At 49.6% G+C, this 17897-nt stretch overlaps 2 protein-coding genes across 2 annotated transcripts; both read left to right on the top strand.

The window, feature by feature from the left end:
• Window positions 1-5998: 5998 nt before the first annotated feature.
• On the top strand, window positions 5999-8283 carry LOC123052286 (polyol transporter 5). The gene is made up of 2 exons (XM_044475416.1): window positions 5999-6248; window positions 6369-8283. The coding sequence occupies exons 1-2, from the start codon at window positions 6137-6139 to the stop codon at window positions 7799-7801; spliced, it is 1545 nt and encodes a 514-aa protein (XP_044331351.1). The 5' UTR covers window positions 5999-6136; the 3' UTR covers window positions 7802-8283.
• Window positions 8284-12499: 4216 nt separating this feature from the next.
• Window positions 12500-14731, top strand: LOC123049093 (uncharacterized). Its single transcript, XM_044472082.1, has 2 exons — window positions 12500-13082; window positions 13302-14731. Exons 1-2 carry the CDS (start codon window positions 12878-12880, stop codon window positions 14366-14368), a joined length of 1272 nt encoding a protein of 423 aa, XP_044328017.1. The 5' UTR covers window positions 12500-12877; the 3' UTR covers window positions 14369-14731.
• The last annotated feature ends 3166 nt before the right edge of the window (window positions 14732-17897 follow it).

Below are 17897 nucleotides of genomic sequence, written 5' to 3'. Positions count from 1 at the left end.
AACTCAAAATGGGCCTCACAACCCAGGAATAACTCACAAAGAGCAATGTAACCCGCGATGTGCAGGATGGAGGCAGGAGTGAGATTGTGCAGTTGGAGGCCGTAATACTCCAGAAGTCCTCGGAGGAAAGGGTGGATTGGAAATCTGATGCCTCTTAGCAAGTAGGGAATGAAGCACACTCATTCCCCCTGGATGGATTGGGGAAATTCTCCGCTTGAGCCCCGCCATTGAAGGAGGTCAATCCTGCTCGAATGGGGACTAGATCCGCGGGGGGAAGAAATCCCTGCGTTTGCAGCTTCGCCAGCTAATTGTGGGATACGGAACATCTTTCCCAATCGCTTTTTTCGGAGCCGTGGGGGCGGGAGGAAGAACTGGGAGGGCAAGCCATATTGGAGTGGTTTCTCCTAGCAAGCTCTGAGGATTTTCCGCTTGGTGTGGAATGGATCTGAGATCCAATCTCTTTAAATAGACGCCTTTCTTACATGGCCGAGGTGTTATGTGCAAAAAATACCCTAACCTCTCGTATTCGCTCGACACGTGGAAGCTGAAGCCATGGATGCACAGAAACCGATGGGTACGACATTAAATGAAAGGACGAATACAACTCTTTGAAGTCAGGTGCTTTCAAGTCATCGGAGGAGGAACCCGCCTTGTAATGCTGAAGACAATCTGCGCGCCGGACACATTGTCATTGAAAGCCTGGTTCGGGGGCTACTGAGGGAGTCCTGGATTAAGGGGTCCTCGGGTGTCCGGCCCATGTGACGTGGGCCGGACTGATGGGCTATGGAGACACAAGACCGAAGACTCTCACCCATGTTCGGATGGGACTCTCCTTGGCGTGGATGGCAAGCTTGGTGTTCGGATATGAAGATTCCTTTCTCTGTAACCGACTTTGTACAACCCTAGTCCCCTCCGGTGTCTATATAAACCGGAGGGTTTAGTCCGTAGAGGCAATCACAATCATACAGGCCAGACTTCTAGGGTTTTAGCCATTACGATCTCGTGATAGATCAACTCTTGTAATACTCATATTCATCAAGATCAATCAAGCAGGAAGTAGGGTATTACCTCCATAGAGAGGGCCCGAATCTGGGTAAACATCGTGTCCCCTGTCTCTGTTACCATCGACCTTAGACGCACAGTTCGGGACCCCCTACCCGAGATCCGCCGGTTTTGACACCGACAGCGGCTCCCCCCTTCCCTTTCCCTCAACCTCTCCTTCCTATTCCCTCCGGTGGAGAAAGGAAAAAGGGGGGAGGGGCGAATCCTACTTGGACTAGGAGTCCAAGTAGGACTCCCTCCTTGGCACGCCCCTCCTGGCCGTCGGCCTCCTACTCCCCCCTTTATATACGGGGGCGGGGGGACCCCAAAGGCACACCAAGAATTCTCTTAGCCCTGTGCGGTGCCCCCCTCCACAGTTTACTCCTCCGGTCATAGTGTCGTAGTGCTTAGGTGAAGCCCTACGCGGATCACATCACCATCACCGTCACCACGCCGTCGTTCTGACGGAACTCTCCCTCGATCCTCTACTGGATCAAGAGTTCGAGGGACGTCATCGAGCTGAATGTGTGCTGAACACGGAGGTGCCGTACGTTCGGTATTTGGATCGTGAATACGTTCGACTACATCAACCGCGTTAACATAACGCTTTCGCTTTCGGTCTACGAGGGTATGTGGACACACTCTTCCCGACTCATTGCTATGCATATCCTAGATAGATCTTGCGTAATCATAGGAATTTTTTTGAAATTGCATGCTACGTTCCTCAACAAGTAGATGAGTTCCGTCAACACGACGGCGTGGTGACGGTGATGGTGAAGTGATCCGCGCAGGGCTTCGCCTAAGCATCGCGAGAATATGACCGGGGTGTAAACTGTGGAGGGGGGCGCCGCACACGGCTAGGCAATTATCTGGTGTGTGCTAGGCGCCCCCTCCTCATATATATAGATGAGAGGGAGGGAGGAGCAGCCATAGGAGGCGCCCAAGTAGTAGGAATCCTACTTGGAGTCCCTCCCAAGCCGCGTGCCCCCTGCCATATATAACCGAGGGGGGAGAGGGAAGGAAGTAGGAATCCTAATCCACACTTTCCTTGCCCTCCCCTCTTTCCTTCTCCTCCTCATAGGGATGGCCTCTGTAGAGGCACACTAGGGCTGGCGTGTTCCCTCGCTTGGCCCATAAGGCCCATATCTTTGCCGGGGGTGCCCGAAACTCCTTTCCGGTGACCCGATAAGTACCCGGTACCCTCCGGAACACTTCCGGTGTCCGAATACCATCGTCCTATATATCAATCTTTACCTATCGACCATTTCGAGACTCCTCATCATGTCCGTGATCTCATCTGGGACTCCGAACAACATTCGGTCACCAAATCACATAACTCATATAATACTATATCATCAACGAACGTTAAGCGTGTGGACCCTACGGGTTCGAGAACTATGTAGACATGACCGAGACACCTCTCCGGTCAATAACCAATAGCAGAACCTGGATGCTAGTATTGGCTCCTACATATTCTACGAAGATCTTTATCGGTCGAACCGTTATGACAACATACGTTATTCCCTTTGTCCATTGGTATGTTACTTGCCCGAGATTCGATCGTCGGTATCCACATACCTAGTTCAATCTCGTTACCGGCAAGTCTCTTTACTCATTCCATAATACATCATCTTGTAACTAACTCATTAGTCACTTTGCTTGCAAGGCTTCTTATGATGTGCATTACCGAGAGGGCCCAAAGATACCTCTCTGATACTCGGAGTGACAAATCCTAATCTCGATTTATGCCAACCCAACAAACACCTTCGGAGATACCTGTAGAGCATCTTTATAATCACTCAGTCGCCGTTGGAGATGTCCTTACTTTGCATATACTTGTTCAGTTTCAATGCAGGTTTATCAGTTTCTTAGTTTTTTTGGATTACACTGCATATTACGAAACCAAGACACAGCAAACCAATACATGAAAAAATAAATGTGCCTTCTTTAACTTGTAGTAGTGTGCAAAGCAAAATGAAATAGAGGGAGTTTTGTTTGCTAGCATTAGCATAGAGGGATTGTATCTGTCTTTTTATTTTTTGTGAAATAAGAGAATGTATATGTGAATGCCAAGTGTACTAAGAAACCTTTTTATGAGTATAATAGAGAATCGCTACCAGCTTAATTCAAAAGAACAAGCAAGGTTTATATTGAGCGTCCAAGAGAATACTACATCCATTTCAAAATAATTGAGTTCTAGCCTCTGGGTTTATCCATAGTAAAAAAAATTAAGTTTGATCAAGTATATAGAAGAATATATAAACATCAAATTAGTCACGTGAGATTATTTATGGAATATATTTTCATACTATACGCATTTAATGTTGTAGATCTTGGCATATACTCCCTCGTCTCAGAATGTAAGATTGTTTTTTAAACTATTGTTAGCTTGAAAAAGATCTTATATTGTGTGATAGGGGCAATGCTACATCTATGTAAACAAAGCTACCTGCTTTACGTACACTGCCAGATGGATTATTGTAAAAGTGTTCGTAATCCTATCGGTGTGATAGAGGGTAGTATTTCTATAATATTGAGCAAACATAAGTACATTTGACTTAGGACAAACCTAAGACTTAAATCATTTTGGATTCGAAGGGAGCACATGTCTAATGCTCGAAACTCAAAGGACACCTTCTATTGGACCCTAATCCAAAGGGGATGCTGCTAGTACTCCAGTGAGAAAGCACGCAGATCTTTCTTCTCTTTTTCTCTTTTGGTAGAGAAAATCTCGCAGATTGACGAATGATCCACCCCACATGCATCCTAATCCCATTCTTTATTATTACTTGTACCAAATTCATATCGTCAGGAAAGAGATGATGCAGCATTTCAGCCATATCGGCGCCGGGAGGTGATCTGGTGATAACCACGTCCAACAACTCCAGGAACGCCGGTCCAACGAGGCGAAGACCAAGTGGTCGTGCGGCAGATTAAGAGCATCTTCAGCCGTTGGCCCCCAGAGGCGCCTAAAATCGCCGCCTCGGGATGACCCGGCGAAATAAATGGGTTTAGGTGCGAGTTGGCCCCCAGCCGCCGCCTCCAGGGCCGGCCCCAGGCGCGGGGAAAAAAATTGTGTAGCAAATTTACACAAAGTTCGGCTAAAACACGCCAAATTTCGGTAAACTTGGGCTTATATTCGCGGATTTTAGTCGAGTAGTCGCCATTACATATAAAAACTAATAAAAAAACTTGCTGAAGGCCGAGAAGTCGCCGTCGCCGCCGCCATCGTCGGCCTTCTCCTCCTTGACTCGGGCGCCCTTGCTGGACCCCTCCCCGGCTGGTGGCGGCGGCGGCGCGTCGTCGTCGCTGTCGTCGATGATGACGACTCCTCTTTCGCCGCGGCCTCGGCGGCGCTGCTCGAAGCGCCGCAGGGCGGCGCGCTGGCGCTCCGTCGCCATCTTGATGGAGTCCTGGCGTGCCCATTCAAGGGCCGCGTCGTCGTCGAGCTCGACCTCGCCGTGCTCCGTCTTCACCGGCGCGAGCCCCGGCTCCGTCTTTGGCTTGACGAAGCGCGGAGGAGGAGCCGACGAGGAGGCGCGCCGGCCGCCCTCGTTGATGACGATGCCGGGCTCGGCCTTGACGCCGAGCAGCGTCGGAGTGCCGGAGGAGTGGGAGGAGGAGCGGGAGGAGGACGCGCCGAACCTCCTTGGCGCCCATTGCCCGTCGCGTCGGCGGTGCGCCGGGGCGGCCGCCCTCGCCGGGGGGTACGCCAACGGCGGGTTGTTGCCGCCCTCGAGGTGCATCAGCACGCCCTCAAGTGTGCGGCCGGGGGCGCCCCACCACAGGTGGCGCCCCTCGCTGTTCTTCACGCCGCCGACCACCGGCGCCCCATTGGTGGACGCCAGCCGCTGCTGCTGGCGGCGCTCGAAGTACGCCGCCCAAGCCGCGTGGTTGTCGGCGGCGTACTGGGGGAGGGAGAGCTCGGCGTCGGTGAGGGAGACGCGCACGATCTCGACCTCGTCGGCGAAGTAGGATGGTTTGGCCACGGCGTCGGCCAACGGGGGAATGGGCACTCCCCCATTGCTGAGCCTCCATCCCGTCGGCCCGGCGCGCATGTCCGGCGGCGCCGGGATGTTCGCCTGGACTCCTGTTCGCGGAGCGAACGGCGGCCGAAGCCGTTGGCCACCGCCTCGTCTCCGGGGAAACGCTCGGCCAACGGGGAGATGGAGTGGCTGGGGAGAAGAGATCGGCGGCGGCGCTCGGGAGATGGAGTGGCTGGGGGAGAAGAGATCGGCGGCAGCGCTCGGGAGAGGGAGGGCTGGGGGAGAAGAGCTCGGCGGCGGCGCTCGGGAGAGGTGGAGAGGTGGCACTCATCACAGGCGAGCGAGGCCATATATAGTCGCGCCGCGTCCGTGTGTACGCGTCCGAGGGAGGGGAGGCGTCGGCGCGCCGCCCCGTGAACGCGCCGCCCGTGAGGAATCAATGGCAAAGCTGACCGGCGGCAGCCTTGCCATTGATTCCCCGCGGGAAACCGAGGCGTCGGGAGAAGACGAAGCGGGCGGTGTCGCTGACGCGGCTGGCCCGCTGCGCTTTCGCGCCAAAAACGATTCGCCCGACGCCCCAGAGCGCCCCCCCCAGCGTGCCTGGTTCGGGTTGGGTCCGTCGGCGTCAATTTCGGCCCGAGCCGGCGAAAAAAGGGCCCCTGAGGATGTGACTGGGCCGATTTTTTGACGCGGTGGCCGAAAAATCGCCTGCGGCGCGGCCGGAGATGCTCTAACCTGGCATCGCCTATGGGACTGTGGCAGCAAGGCGAGACGTGCGTATTTTGCAAGAGAGGAGATAGCTACACCACCGGTGACCGCTGCGCTGACTATTCAACCGCACGATTGGTCATCGCTGCGGGTCCATGTACCAGTTGCTGCTCAGTGGGCCCACGCCAACGTATACTGTTCCAGCTTCCGCTCTTGTGTCTGAGCTGAGCTGAAGCCCCCTCCTCCTGTCAATGCAACTTGTGTCTATAAATGCGTCCCTCCCCGGCAATGCACCACTCCACTGCCACATAGAAACCAGCTCTCGAGCACCACTAAACTATACACAAGGAGGACCTCGTCGGCATAATCCTCAGGCAGCGAGCAGAGGGGCGTCGTCGACGATGGACCGCGCCGCACTCCCGGCGGCCGTCGAGCCCAAGAAGAAGGGCAACGTGAGGTTCGCCTTCGCCTGCGCCATCCTCGCCTCCATGACCTCCATCCTCCTCGGCTACGGTACGTCTACTTCGCCCTTATATGTTCTTGCGCACAGACCATTTCGCTGGATCTGTTGCATATGGTACGTACGTACTACGTGCTTTGCATGGGCTGATCACGGTTTGTTTGGGTCTGCAGACATCGGCGTGATGAGCGGAGCGTCGCTGTACATCCAGAAGGATCTGAAGATCAACGACACCCAGCTGGAGGTCCTCATGGGCATCCTCAACGTGTACTCGCTCATTGGCTCCTTCGCGGCGGGGCGGACGTCCGACTGGATCGGCCGGCGCTTCACCATCGTCTTCGCCGCCGTCATCTTCTTCGCGGGCGCCCTCATCATGGGCTTCTCCGTCAACTACGCCATGCTCATGTTCGGCCGCTTCGTGGCCGGCATCGGCGTGGGGTACGCTCTCATGATCGCGCCCGTGTACACGGCCGAGGTGTCCCCCGCGTCTGCCCGTGGCTTTCTCACCTCCTTCCCGGAGGTGTTCATCAACTTCGGCATCCTCCTCGGATATGTCTCCAACTTCGCCTTCGCCCGCCTCTCCCTCCGCCTCGGCTGGCGCATCATGCTCGGCATAGGCGCGGTGCCGTCCGTCCTGCTCGCCTTCATGGTGCTCGGCATGCCCGAGTCTCCCCGGTGGCTCGTCATGAAGGGCCGTCTCGCGGACGCCAAGGTTGTGCTTGCCAAGACTTCCGACACGCCGGAGGAGGCCGCCGAGCGCCTCGCCGACATTAAGACTGCCGCCGGCATCCCTCTGGACCTCGACGGCGACGTGGTCGCCGTGCCCAAAAACAAAGGAAGCAGCGAGGAGAAGCGCGTGTGGAAGGACCTCATCCTGTCACCGACCAAAGCCATGCGCCACATCCTCATCGCGGGAATCGGCATCCACTTCTTCCAGCAGTCTTCGGGCATCGACGCCGTCGTGCTCTACAGCCCGCTAGTTTTCAAGAGCGCCGGCATCACGGGCGACAACCGTCTCCTCGGCACCACCGTGGCGGTCGGGGCCACCAAGACGGTCTTCATCCTGGTGGCCACCTTCCTCCTCGACCGCATCGGCCGGCGGCCGCTGCTGCTGAGCAGCACGGGCGGCATGATCGTCTCCCTAGTGGGCCTCGCGACGGGGCTCACCGTCATCAGCCGCCACCCGGACGAGAAGATCACCTGGGCCATCGTCCTGTGCATCTTCTGCATCATGGCCTACGTGGCCTTCTTCTCCATCGGCCTCGGCCCCATCACGTGGGTGTACAGCTCGGAGATCTTCCCGCTGCACGTGCGCGCGCTGGGCTGCTCCCTGGGCGTGGCCGTCAACCGCCTGACCAGCGGCGTGATCTCCATGACCTTCATTTCGCTGTCCAAGGCCATGACCATCGGCGGCGCCTTCTTCCTCTTCGCCGGCATCGCCTCGTTCGCATGGGTGTTCTTCTTCGCCTACCTGCCGGAGACCCGCGGCCGCACGCTGGAGGACATGAGCTCGCTGTTCGGCAACACGGCCACGCACAAGCAGGGCGCCGCGGAAGCCGACGACGACGCCGGGGAGAAGAAGGTGGAAATGGCCGCCACCAACTGACCGCAAGTTGGCAGATCGCGATGCGAAGACTTGCGCTGTATCCGTCTCGGCTAGCTAGCTGCCACAAGGCCACATAGATGACGAAGTAGCGTGGGAAGATTCGCTGATCCGGCCGGAGCTGCCGGAGGGCGACGGCAAGCTCCAGCTCGATCGAGACGTTAATGGCTTCTTAAATGTGCTAAGTTTAATGTTTCGCTCTTTGGTTTTGTCCGGGTAGGTCGTGAGCAATCCGGTAGTGCCGATGCCAAGGCTAATCGACGCCGGACGGACTAGACTACTGTAGTAGACTGTAGAGGTGTACCGTTGCTACTTCCGTGGCGTTTGTCTGCATGATTAGGAGAGAAAACTGGCGGTGGTTCGAGGACTCTACCTGCCGATCGAGTGAGTCAAGCGAGCCACGGAAAATGTGTAAGAAAAAAATATTAAGTATGTGTATTGTAAAGACTAGGGAGTACGTACTTTCAGGCAGCACGCCATGGTTACATTATGCATATATTCATGTGTGTCCTCGTTACAAAATGGTAGCGGTTGGCCACCGCAGCGAATATTGAAGTTGATCGGCTTGATCACGGGAATCGGAATCTTGAAATCTTGAAAGAAACGTAAGCAACCAGCTGGTCTTGTGCCAAGTTTTTTACTGGTATAGCGCTTGACGGGTTGAGCGTATCCAGCTAGTCAAAACAGGCCTAGTGTGCAGCACAGTGATTATAGTAGATTATCTGACCTTTTTTAAGTTTTTGCGTGTTCGCGGCGATGCATGTGCAACGATAATTTACGCAGTTTGCTTTGTCATATTTGACACTGCCATGTGATGATGCACGGACTTCGTTTTCGATAACTGTGATGGATTTATGTTTTTTTCTAATTGGTGATGGATTTATTATGTTAAGGGAAGTAGTTACGGGGAGCACCTATTGGACGCTCGTCGCGCCCAAAAGACAAGCTTCGCGGACGGACCCACTGCAGCCAGCAGCGCATGCAGCCACGACGCATCGTAGCGAGACGGCACTGTAGTGACCACACACTGTAGCGAACCTGTGTTTTGTCTTCTTTTGATTTCTAACTGTTTTTTAAAATGGAATATTTTATGAAAATATAAAAATATTTAATTTTCAGAACTTTTTGATAACGTGAACATTTTTTTAAATACTGAACAATTTCAGAAACACGAACATTTTTTGAAAGTTACCATTTTTAAAAAATAGGAACATTTTTTAATTTGTGAACAAATTACGGAAGCGGGAATTTTTTGAAATTCCAAACAATTTCTGAAATTCAAACATAGTATTTTGGATTTGTAATTTTTTTGGAAACATGATTGTTTGAAAACTCATTTTTTTTAATTTGGAACAATTTTCAAATGTCTGAATTGTTTGGAAAATCGAAATTCTTTGAAGCTGTGAATTTTTTTGAAAGTTAAATTTTTTTAAAACGCAAACATATTTTGAAATTCCACGAAGATTGTTTGAAAACATGACCATTTTTTAAAACACAATCATTTTTAAATCTTGTGAACACCTTTTGAAAATGCAAAAAAAATTCAAATTAGCTACCAATTTGAAATTGGGAACATTTTTAAATTACGGACATTTTTTTGTAGAGTCCCAAACATTTTTTTGAAAATTGTGAATTTAAAAAGAAACCTAAATCATGAAAAACAAAAAAAATAAAGAAACTCGGAAAGCTAGTAAAAGAAGACACAGAAAAAAGGAAATCGGTTCAGGAACCTTTTAGAAGATTCCAAAGATGGCCACGAACCTTCCCATAACCGGTTCTTGTAGTACATTGTGTATCTACCAATGGGCCGGCCTAATGATGTTCGATCGGTCGTTAGCCCTGTGCAAAACAACCGCAATTTGCCACATAATGCCACAAATAATATATCCCGTGGTTACGGAATGTTCCCTTTTTGTTGATCGCGTGGAAGGCCCGTACGAGTTGCATGTATACCTTGGAAAATTCATCTTCCCAGGCCTAGCCGACACCCAAGGCTGTTCCATGCCGCCGGCTCAGTCTCCCAATGTTTGGCATTGTCCACTGTGAGAGGAATGGGACCTGCCCCGTTCATTTTTCTTAGTTCTAGTAGGTCTTTATTTAGTTCTCCGCAGCATCAGTGAGGTGGTAAAAGGCAATGGCGCGTTGGAATAAGTTATTTTCAACCTCCCCCTACCTCGACAACGTCTAAACCGACACAGACATAGGGACTATGAGGGTAGGTGTTGCTAGATCTATTGGCTCTCTTTGGATCTTGGTAGTACGTCTATCAATCAAAGAAAGCAGTTGCCTGGCATTTGGCGCAACGACTTTGACATCTTCTTTCGTTTTATTCTGCAACATGGTCAGGTTTGTCCACCCCTCTAGAATGATGGTGAAGGAATTCAAGCCTGTACCACATGCAGTCATGCCTCAGCCGATGTCTAGATCTCGTTTCTAGCAGAGTGGCTATTGCAGTATTCAAATCCTGGTATAGTGTGGGCTTTCGCAAGTGTTAATTATTCTTATTGCATGTTCAGTGTAATTTTCAAACTCCAATGGGTCGTACAAATCAAATGGAGAAGACGATCAATAGGATTTTCAGTGGAAAAATACTTTTTGATGATTGTTTTATGTCTTATTATATTTCTATTGTATTGGCTATTGTTTCCCTTTATATTTATCAGATATATAAGATGCATTTTTGTTGTCTTTTCTACAATAAATAAGAGGTTTGCCAACTCACACTCAGAATTTGTCATTTGTGCGTGCCTGTGGGCCCATATAATTACAAACCTGATTATCATATGGCACCCGGGTATAGTCAGCGAGGCTGAAAACCAGCCCAACAATCTCCAGGCGGGTCAGACAAAGGACTGAGACCTACTCCCTCCGTTCCTAAATATTTGTCTTTTTAAAGATTTCAAATAAATTACCACATACAGATGTATGTAGATATATTTTAGGGTGTAGATTCACTCATTTTGCTTCGTATGTAGTCACTTGTTGAAATCTCTAAAAAGACAAATATTTAAGAATGGAGGAAGTACTTTCTATGCAGGAGACCTCATCATTGACGGTACAATACACCGAGGATATATGCCACTTAGCCCTCTCAAATTATGGCGGGAATCATCAACAACCGCTAAACGTGTCTAGCTCGGCTCGTGGGGGGAATATAAAATAGAAGCAGCCCATCGATGCTCACATGGTGCCGCCAAAAGACCATGGCTACCTTTTTTCATGTCCCTCTCAGTTTGTCTGAAAAAATAGAAATGACTTCCCTCAACAACTGTGTGCATGTTTTGTCTTTTGTCACGGTGATTCACGATGGGAATGGGCCGGATCGGCCCATTGGGTCACTAACCTGGCCCAAAGAATCTGAGGCCAATGGGCCGTGGGTCGGCCTCGAACCATAGTTGGGTCGGTGGAGCTGGCACCAACTGACCCAGTGGGTCAGCAGGGTCGACCCACTTCCGAGGCCTCAACTTCATGGCATATGAGCTATTTTTACTGTGATAGCCTAGTTGTTCTGCAAGTAGTACCTTAGCATGATAACAGTTTTTCATGGTGAATTATCAAGTACACCTCCATGCATCATGCATGTACCAAATTCATTCTGGCATTTTTAGAAACACATTTTTTAACTCCCGGTGCCGGATAATACAGATGACGATTACACTGAAATAGGTGGGAGCAATAGCCAGTAACCTTGAGCACATGACGAAGAAAGGCAATGTACGTCCTAATTTGTTGGATCATTTGACAGTCTCGATCTTTGCTATTAGGTGCTTGTAAAGTTTGCTTCTGAATGTTGCTATTATGGAAGAATTTTCTATTGGTGATATTATGCAGATGTTTTTTATCCAGCTTGTTAATTTTATAGTTCCTCGCTCAGATACACAACTGAAAAGACTTCTTTCCCATAGCTGCAACATATTTGATTACCTACAATACTAGATAACAACTAGTATTTGGGCCGACCCGAGATACCCATGAGGCCAGCAAGGCCATGGGCATTTTAGAAAAGGGTCGACCCGTGGCCTCATAAATTGGCCTTGAGGCCATGAGGGCCATGATACGGGCGTGACACCGTCGATTGTTGATGCTACTAAAGCTGAGCCAGTTAAGGAGTCAGATCATGAAAAGGTTGTGAAAAATAATGCCATGCATGCTGCTCGATTTCATCGAGGAAACGATGGACAGGTGCGTCAATTATGCGGACCAAGAATCAGTTCTTTAATGGCCCGATCAAAGACCAGTTGTACGACACGCTTATTGGATTCAGGAGGTATGTTTGGAAGGTCAGTATATGGTCGTGTACACGTGGAGTCTAAAACTGTACGAGCATGTTTGATAACAGAAAAGGGCAAAGGGAAGTCACGTACAGAGAAGATGGTAAGAGACTTTGTTCGGCCACAATGCAAGAGAATACAGGAGACTAAGATGGAACCGGTGCTAGCTTCCGTGGAGCCTAATTTTCGTACACCTCCACGTCAAGTTGTTGTGATAGGTAGAAAATCCTAATACAAATTGGTTAGGATTCTTATTTTTGGTTTGTGTCAGCCGGCTAGCTGGCAAGCATTGTACGTGAGTTTATTTTCTTGTTAGACTTTGTTTTTTCTACTCATTAGTTGGAGACGTGAGAGTCTTGGAGTCCAAGTTGGTAGATAAGGGGAGTTGCACACGTTGGCATATAAAAGCCAGGCTACGGCCGATGTAAGGGGAGGAGTTTTGAGTTTATTTGGGAGTTATGAAATATACAGAAAAACGTCCGAGTCGCGGACGACCATATCGTGTGTATTATCTGTGATTTTTTCATCGAGGAAATTACTAGCGACGGAGGGTTGATCATCACATCGACGCCTACGTGCTGATCCGAGGGGATCATTATTTTTCGTTCGTGTATTTTCATACGCGGATGAGAATTATTCTTGGAGATTGCGAGAAGGAATTGTTGATCGAGCATCGCCGTGAAAGATCGGGCCATCTACGCGCGCGAATTAGCATCTCGCTAGTTTGCGCCTCATCAAGTGGTATTCAGAGCTAAGGTTAGTCACGGCGATTCAATTTGCAATATCGTCTGCGGAGGCGAGCATCAACATGTTGAGCAGGAACATATTGATGGAGGAGGAAGGCATTGGTGAGGTCGTTCTTTTTCACACTCGTTGCGTTGTGAACGAACGGCGTGTCAATCTGACAATCGATGAAAGTACTGCGGTCAATATGGTGAGCATCGAGGTGGTGGAAAAATTGGGGCTAAAGATGACACCTCTTGAAAGACCTTACACGCTGAAGTGGTTCGAAGGTGAAATCCAAATCACGCACCAGATTTTGCTAATTTTTACTTTGGGGAAATATTGTTGTGCAGAATTTTTTCACGTTTATTCTGTGCCTATGATGTCGTGTCATCTGCTACTTGGGAACCCATGGTGCAAACGTGTTGGGGCTGTTCGGAATTCAAAGAAAAATAGTTATACTGTATTATGGAAGGGCCAATAAATTTGTTTTATTCCCATGCCAACAGATGTGTTCAGCGCAGACTGGAAAAACCGTTTGCTAAAAAGAAGAGAGCAACAAGAAGAAAGAAAAGAAGAAGTCGATGCACCGACAGAGGGGCTGAATCTTTTGGTACAGAAGGTACAAGATGGTGATGCAAAAGGCCAACGATGGAGTGTTTTTAAAACACAATGCATGATCAAGGATCGTGCATGCAAGATGATAATTGATGGCGGCAGCTTTACAGACGCAATTAGTAAAGATGTTGTGCATGCATTGGGTTTGTCCATGTGGCGGCATCCGCAACCGCACCACGTGGAGTGGCTATACAATTCCGGAAAATTAAAGATCACGCATAAGGTGCGTGTGAAGTTCACAGTTGGAGATTATATTGATATAGTGGACTGTGATGTTGTGCCCATGGATTCGTGTCAGTTGTTATTGGGAAGACCATGGCAGTTTGATCATGATGCAGTTCATGCTGGAAGATCCAACACATACACGTTCCTACATGATGGAACGAAGCACGTACTGAAGCCAATGCCAGATTCTATAGTAAGAACAGAATTGCAAGCGCCGGACAAATTGATGGCACCGAAAATAGACTCGAAACCGAGGACGGTTTCGTTTGAAGGGAGGGAGGATGATACGGGCGTGACACCGTCGATTGTTGATGCTACTAAAGCTGAGCCAGTTAAGGAGTCAGATCATGAAAATGTTGTGAAAAATAATGCCATGCATGCTGCTCGATTTCATCGAGGAAACGATGGTCAGGTGCGTCAATTATGCGGACCAAGAATCAGTTCTTTAATGGCCCGATCAAAGACCAGTTGTACGACATGCTTATTGAATTCAGGAGGTATGTTTGGAAGGTCAGTGTATGGTCGTGTACACACGGAGTCTAAAACTGTACAAGCATGTTTGATAACAGAAAGGGGCAAAGGAAAGTCACGTACAGAGAAGATGGCAAGAGACTTTGTTCGGCCACAATGCAAGAGAATACAGGAGACTAAGATGGAACCGGTGCTAGCTTCCGTGGAGCCTAATTTTCGTACGCCTCCACGTCAAGTTGTTGTGATAGGTAGAAAATCCTAATACAAATTGGTTAGGGTTCTTATTTTTGGTTTGTGTCAGCCGGCTAGCTGGCTAGCATTGTACGTGAGTTTATTTTCTTGTTAGACTTTGTTTTTTCTACTCATTAGTTGGAGACGTGAGAGTCTTGGAGTCCAAGTTGGTAGATAAGGGGAGTTGCACACGTTGGCATATAAAAGCCAGGCTACGGCCGATGTAAGGGGAGGAGTTTTGAGTTTATTTGGGAGTTATGAAATATACAGAAAAACGTTCAAGTCGCGGACGACCATATCGTGTGTATTATCTTTGATTTTTCCCATTAAGGAAATTACTAGCGACGGAGGATTGATCATCACATCGACGCCTACGTGCTGATCCGAGGGAATCATTATTTTTCGTTCGTGTATTTTCATACGCGGATGAGAATTATTCTTGGAGATTGCAAGATGGAATTGTTGATCGAACATCGCCGTGAAAGACCGGGCCATCTACGCGCGCGAATTAGCATCTCGCTAGTTTGCGCCTATCAGGCCAGGTCCAAGGCAAGGGTCGGGTCAGCCCGCTCCCATCCTGAGCGGTGATGGATGATGGATGGTGATAATCAACTGCCATCATTGAGTTTTGACTCGGCGCTACAAAGCCAGTGGTATAAACTATAAAGCATCATGAAAAATATGTCCAAAAAACATGCAACATTTTATGTTGGCATATCTTGCGGCCCAGTAAAAGTAAATTTGATTAATATCTTTGAGCTCTGTAATGTGTTTTTCGAACTACGCAACCTGTTATCATTAGCATAAATGATGTATCTCTACTCCTAATGAACGAGTTGGTGAATAGTCTCCGCGGTTTATTTTCGCTGGTTTTTTTCGTCTCTCCTCCCACCACCCCTCCCACCCTGGTGAATAGTCTCCGCGGTTTATTTTTTTTGTCTCTCCTCCCACCACCCACTCCCACCCTGGTCCATCGGTTTATTTTTCTCTCCACTCTTTATTACAACCAGAACTTTCCTAACGTATAACAAATCACGGATCTAACTTCCTTAAATTATGCAAATCAATCGATTCCATTTATTGGTTCAATTTGTCTTAGGAAACAAATAATACATTTTAATCTAACTTTCCTAACTTATCTAAATCAATCGATTTTTCTTATTAGTGAAATTTGTTTTAGGAAACAAATAACAGACACGTCACAACTTTCCTCCCAATAAATAGTTTCTTAACATTTGCAAACTTTCCTAATCAGACACGTCACAAACGGGCAGGTACCGATATCACGTTACCAAACAATAAAACCCCATTTGCATAGAAATCAGTTCAAAAATCCTAATTTTCCCAAATTTTTACCTTTCCTTGATAACAACCAATATTTCCTATGTTTTCCACCTATTGAAAGAAATCACCCCTCCATCGATATTAGCATTTTTTTGGAATGAGATCTCCGGGTTACGTTTTTTGCGATTCTTTACAATTGAGACCTCTCCTTCCACTCCGGCTCCTTCTCGCATAAACACCTCCACCACAGCCAGGTGACACCGCCCCAGACCTCCTGCCTCTCCACACCTTCTCCGCCACCTCCTTCTCGTACTCCATTAATAATCCCTCCGCCACATTTGTCCACGGCGGTGTCGAGGGCATGGCGCAGCAGCGTACCAGCGTACCAGCGGTAGAGCAGCGCATAGCAGCAGGAAGCAGCACACAGCAGGCGAGGCGAGCGGCCGACGATGGAGGGCAGAGATGCGGCCGGCGTGGCTGAGGGGGCGGCCGGCAGAAGATGGCCACGACTGGAGGCGGCGCGAGGCAGGGGCGCGACAGCGGGGCGAGCGAAGGGATAGGCGGCACCAGACGGGGCGAGCACAGCCAGCGAGAGTGTGGCGCGCGGCCAGGGTGTGTGTCGCGCGGGGCACAGTGGTGCGGTGGCAGCGGCGGGCGCGACCGACGCGGTGTAGCACGGGCGTGGGCACGGAGAGGGAGTGGCCCCGCGGGCGCGGAAGAAGAGCGGCAGGCTCGGGCATGGGCGTGCATAGGAGCGGGCATGTGCCACGGGGTCAATCCGAGGAGCTCGGTGGCTACCCCTGCAGTGGCCATGGCGGACGGCGGTTCTCGACCACGGCGAAATACCTAACGAGAGCAAACGAGAGGGGAAACAGGGGAAAGGCAAGATGAGATCATGGCGGTGTCAATGGCGTCCTAGGGGGAGACATGAGAGCTTGGGGCGGCGCGGATCGAACGACAATGTCGCGGTGGCCCAAGGTTGAGGAAGACGGCAGCGACGTTGATGCCGGGGTGCTGGACTTGATCTCGTTGGCGCAGACGAAGTAGCGAAGGCGTTCGGAGCTCCTCGACAAGCTCCTAGCCCGCAGGGAGGGCGGTGGCCGTGTGGACGGGGTCGATCATGGTGGCCGTGGCGTCTGACTTCGTCCAGATCGACGGGATCGAGCGAGCGAGGAGGAGAAGTGGATTTGGGAGGGGGCGTCGAGGAGGAGTGAGGCCATGGGGGCAGGGAAGGCAGGGCGTCACCCTTATCCATTCCCCTTCGATGCCAGTGAGGTGGTCGGGCGGGAGCCCGGCTCTGTAGCGACGCGGCTCGGGGAACAGGAGAAGACGACCGCGCGGGGACTGGACCGCTGAGCCGGTTCGGTGGCAAGGCCCGGGGGCAGGGCGAATCCCCTTTTACATCGTCCTTTTGGTTTTTCAATGTATTCTAATCTGTTTCTCCTTTTTAACACCGTTTTCTATTTATTCTTATCAACTAAATTATCTCTACTCCTAATGTCTCAGTTGGTAGTCTCCGTTCCGGGTTTATTTTCGTCCCACCTCCCCTGGGTTTTTTTCGTCCTCCCTCCCACCTCCCAATTTCTTGTAGGTGCTTCTCAAGCTGGAGGACAACATATTAGTCAAGACATTAGGGATCCTCATTGATGTTTTATCTCTGGTCTGCACTTATTTTGTTTGCTCCAATTCTATATATTCTCACGAGTAGATGAGGTGTAAGCATGTGCAATGTAGTTCCTTTTTCTACATATGGTGATTGATTTCTTCTTTGGTAACCCAACTAACGGATGGTAATCAATCTTCAAATACCAAAACCAAACGTACAAGGCAACAATCAATTCACGTATCACAATCAGATTCTTCTTTAGTACCCAGCTTAACTCACGGATGGTAATCAATCTCCAAACAAAGGAAACAACCACCGTCGTTTACCTCTCGCCAATGTTACATAAAAATAACGCTGAGAATTCAGATTTATTGTTTGTCATGGAGCTATGGCTGGCCGATTACATGAAATTAATTCCCTCAGTTGTGGTGGCAAATATAATACACATAATCCATATTGTTATGCACTGGCGCGTGTGCGTGTGAAATAGATGAATTATGGTCCCGTACCCAATAAGGTGGATATGTGTGTGTTAGAGAGAGAGAGAGGGAGAGAGGGGGAGAGAGAGTGAGGAAGAGGGAGGGAGAGGGTGTGTGTGTGAGAATTTGATGGTAAAAAAGGTCGTCAATGTCACTTAATATGTATGAGAATATTAAATGTAATATTAATA

Source organism: Triticum aestivum, chromosome 2D (genome assembly GCF_018294505.1).
Source record: "Triticum aestivum cultivar Chinese Spring chromosome 2D, IWGSC CS RefSeq v2.1, whole genome shotgun sequence".
Lineage (NCBI taxonomy): Eukaryota > Viridiplantae > Streptophyta > Magnoliopsida > Poales > Poaceae > Triticum > Triticum aestivum.
Note: the sequence above shows the minus strand (reverse complement) of the source record. Positions and strands in the feature narration are given on the sequence as shown.

Excerpts from the sequence above, each read along its gene's own strand:
- LOC123049093 (XM_044472082.1), top strand. The coding sequence starts at position 12,878 with ATGTTGAGCAGGAACATATTGATGGAGGAGGAAGGCATTGGTGAGGTC. Across the intron at positions 13,083-13,301 it reads CACGCTGAAGTGGTTCGAAG|ATGTGTTCAGCGCAGACTGG; the intron begins GTGAAATCCAAA and ends CCATGCCAACAG.
- LOC123052286 (XM_044475416.1), top strand. The coding sequence starts at position 6,137 with ATGGACCGCGCCGCACTCCCGGCGGCCGTCGAGCCCAAGAAGAAGGGC. Across the intron at positions 6,249-6,368 it reads CTCCATCCTCCTCGGCTACG|ACATCGGCGTGATGAGCGGA; the intron begins GTACGTCTACTT and ends TTGGGTCTGCAG.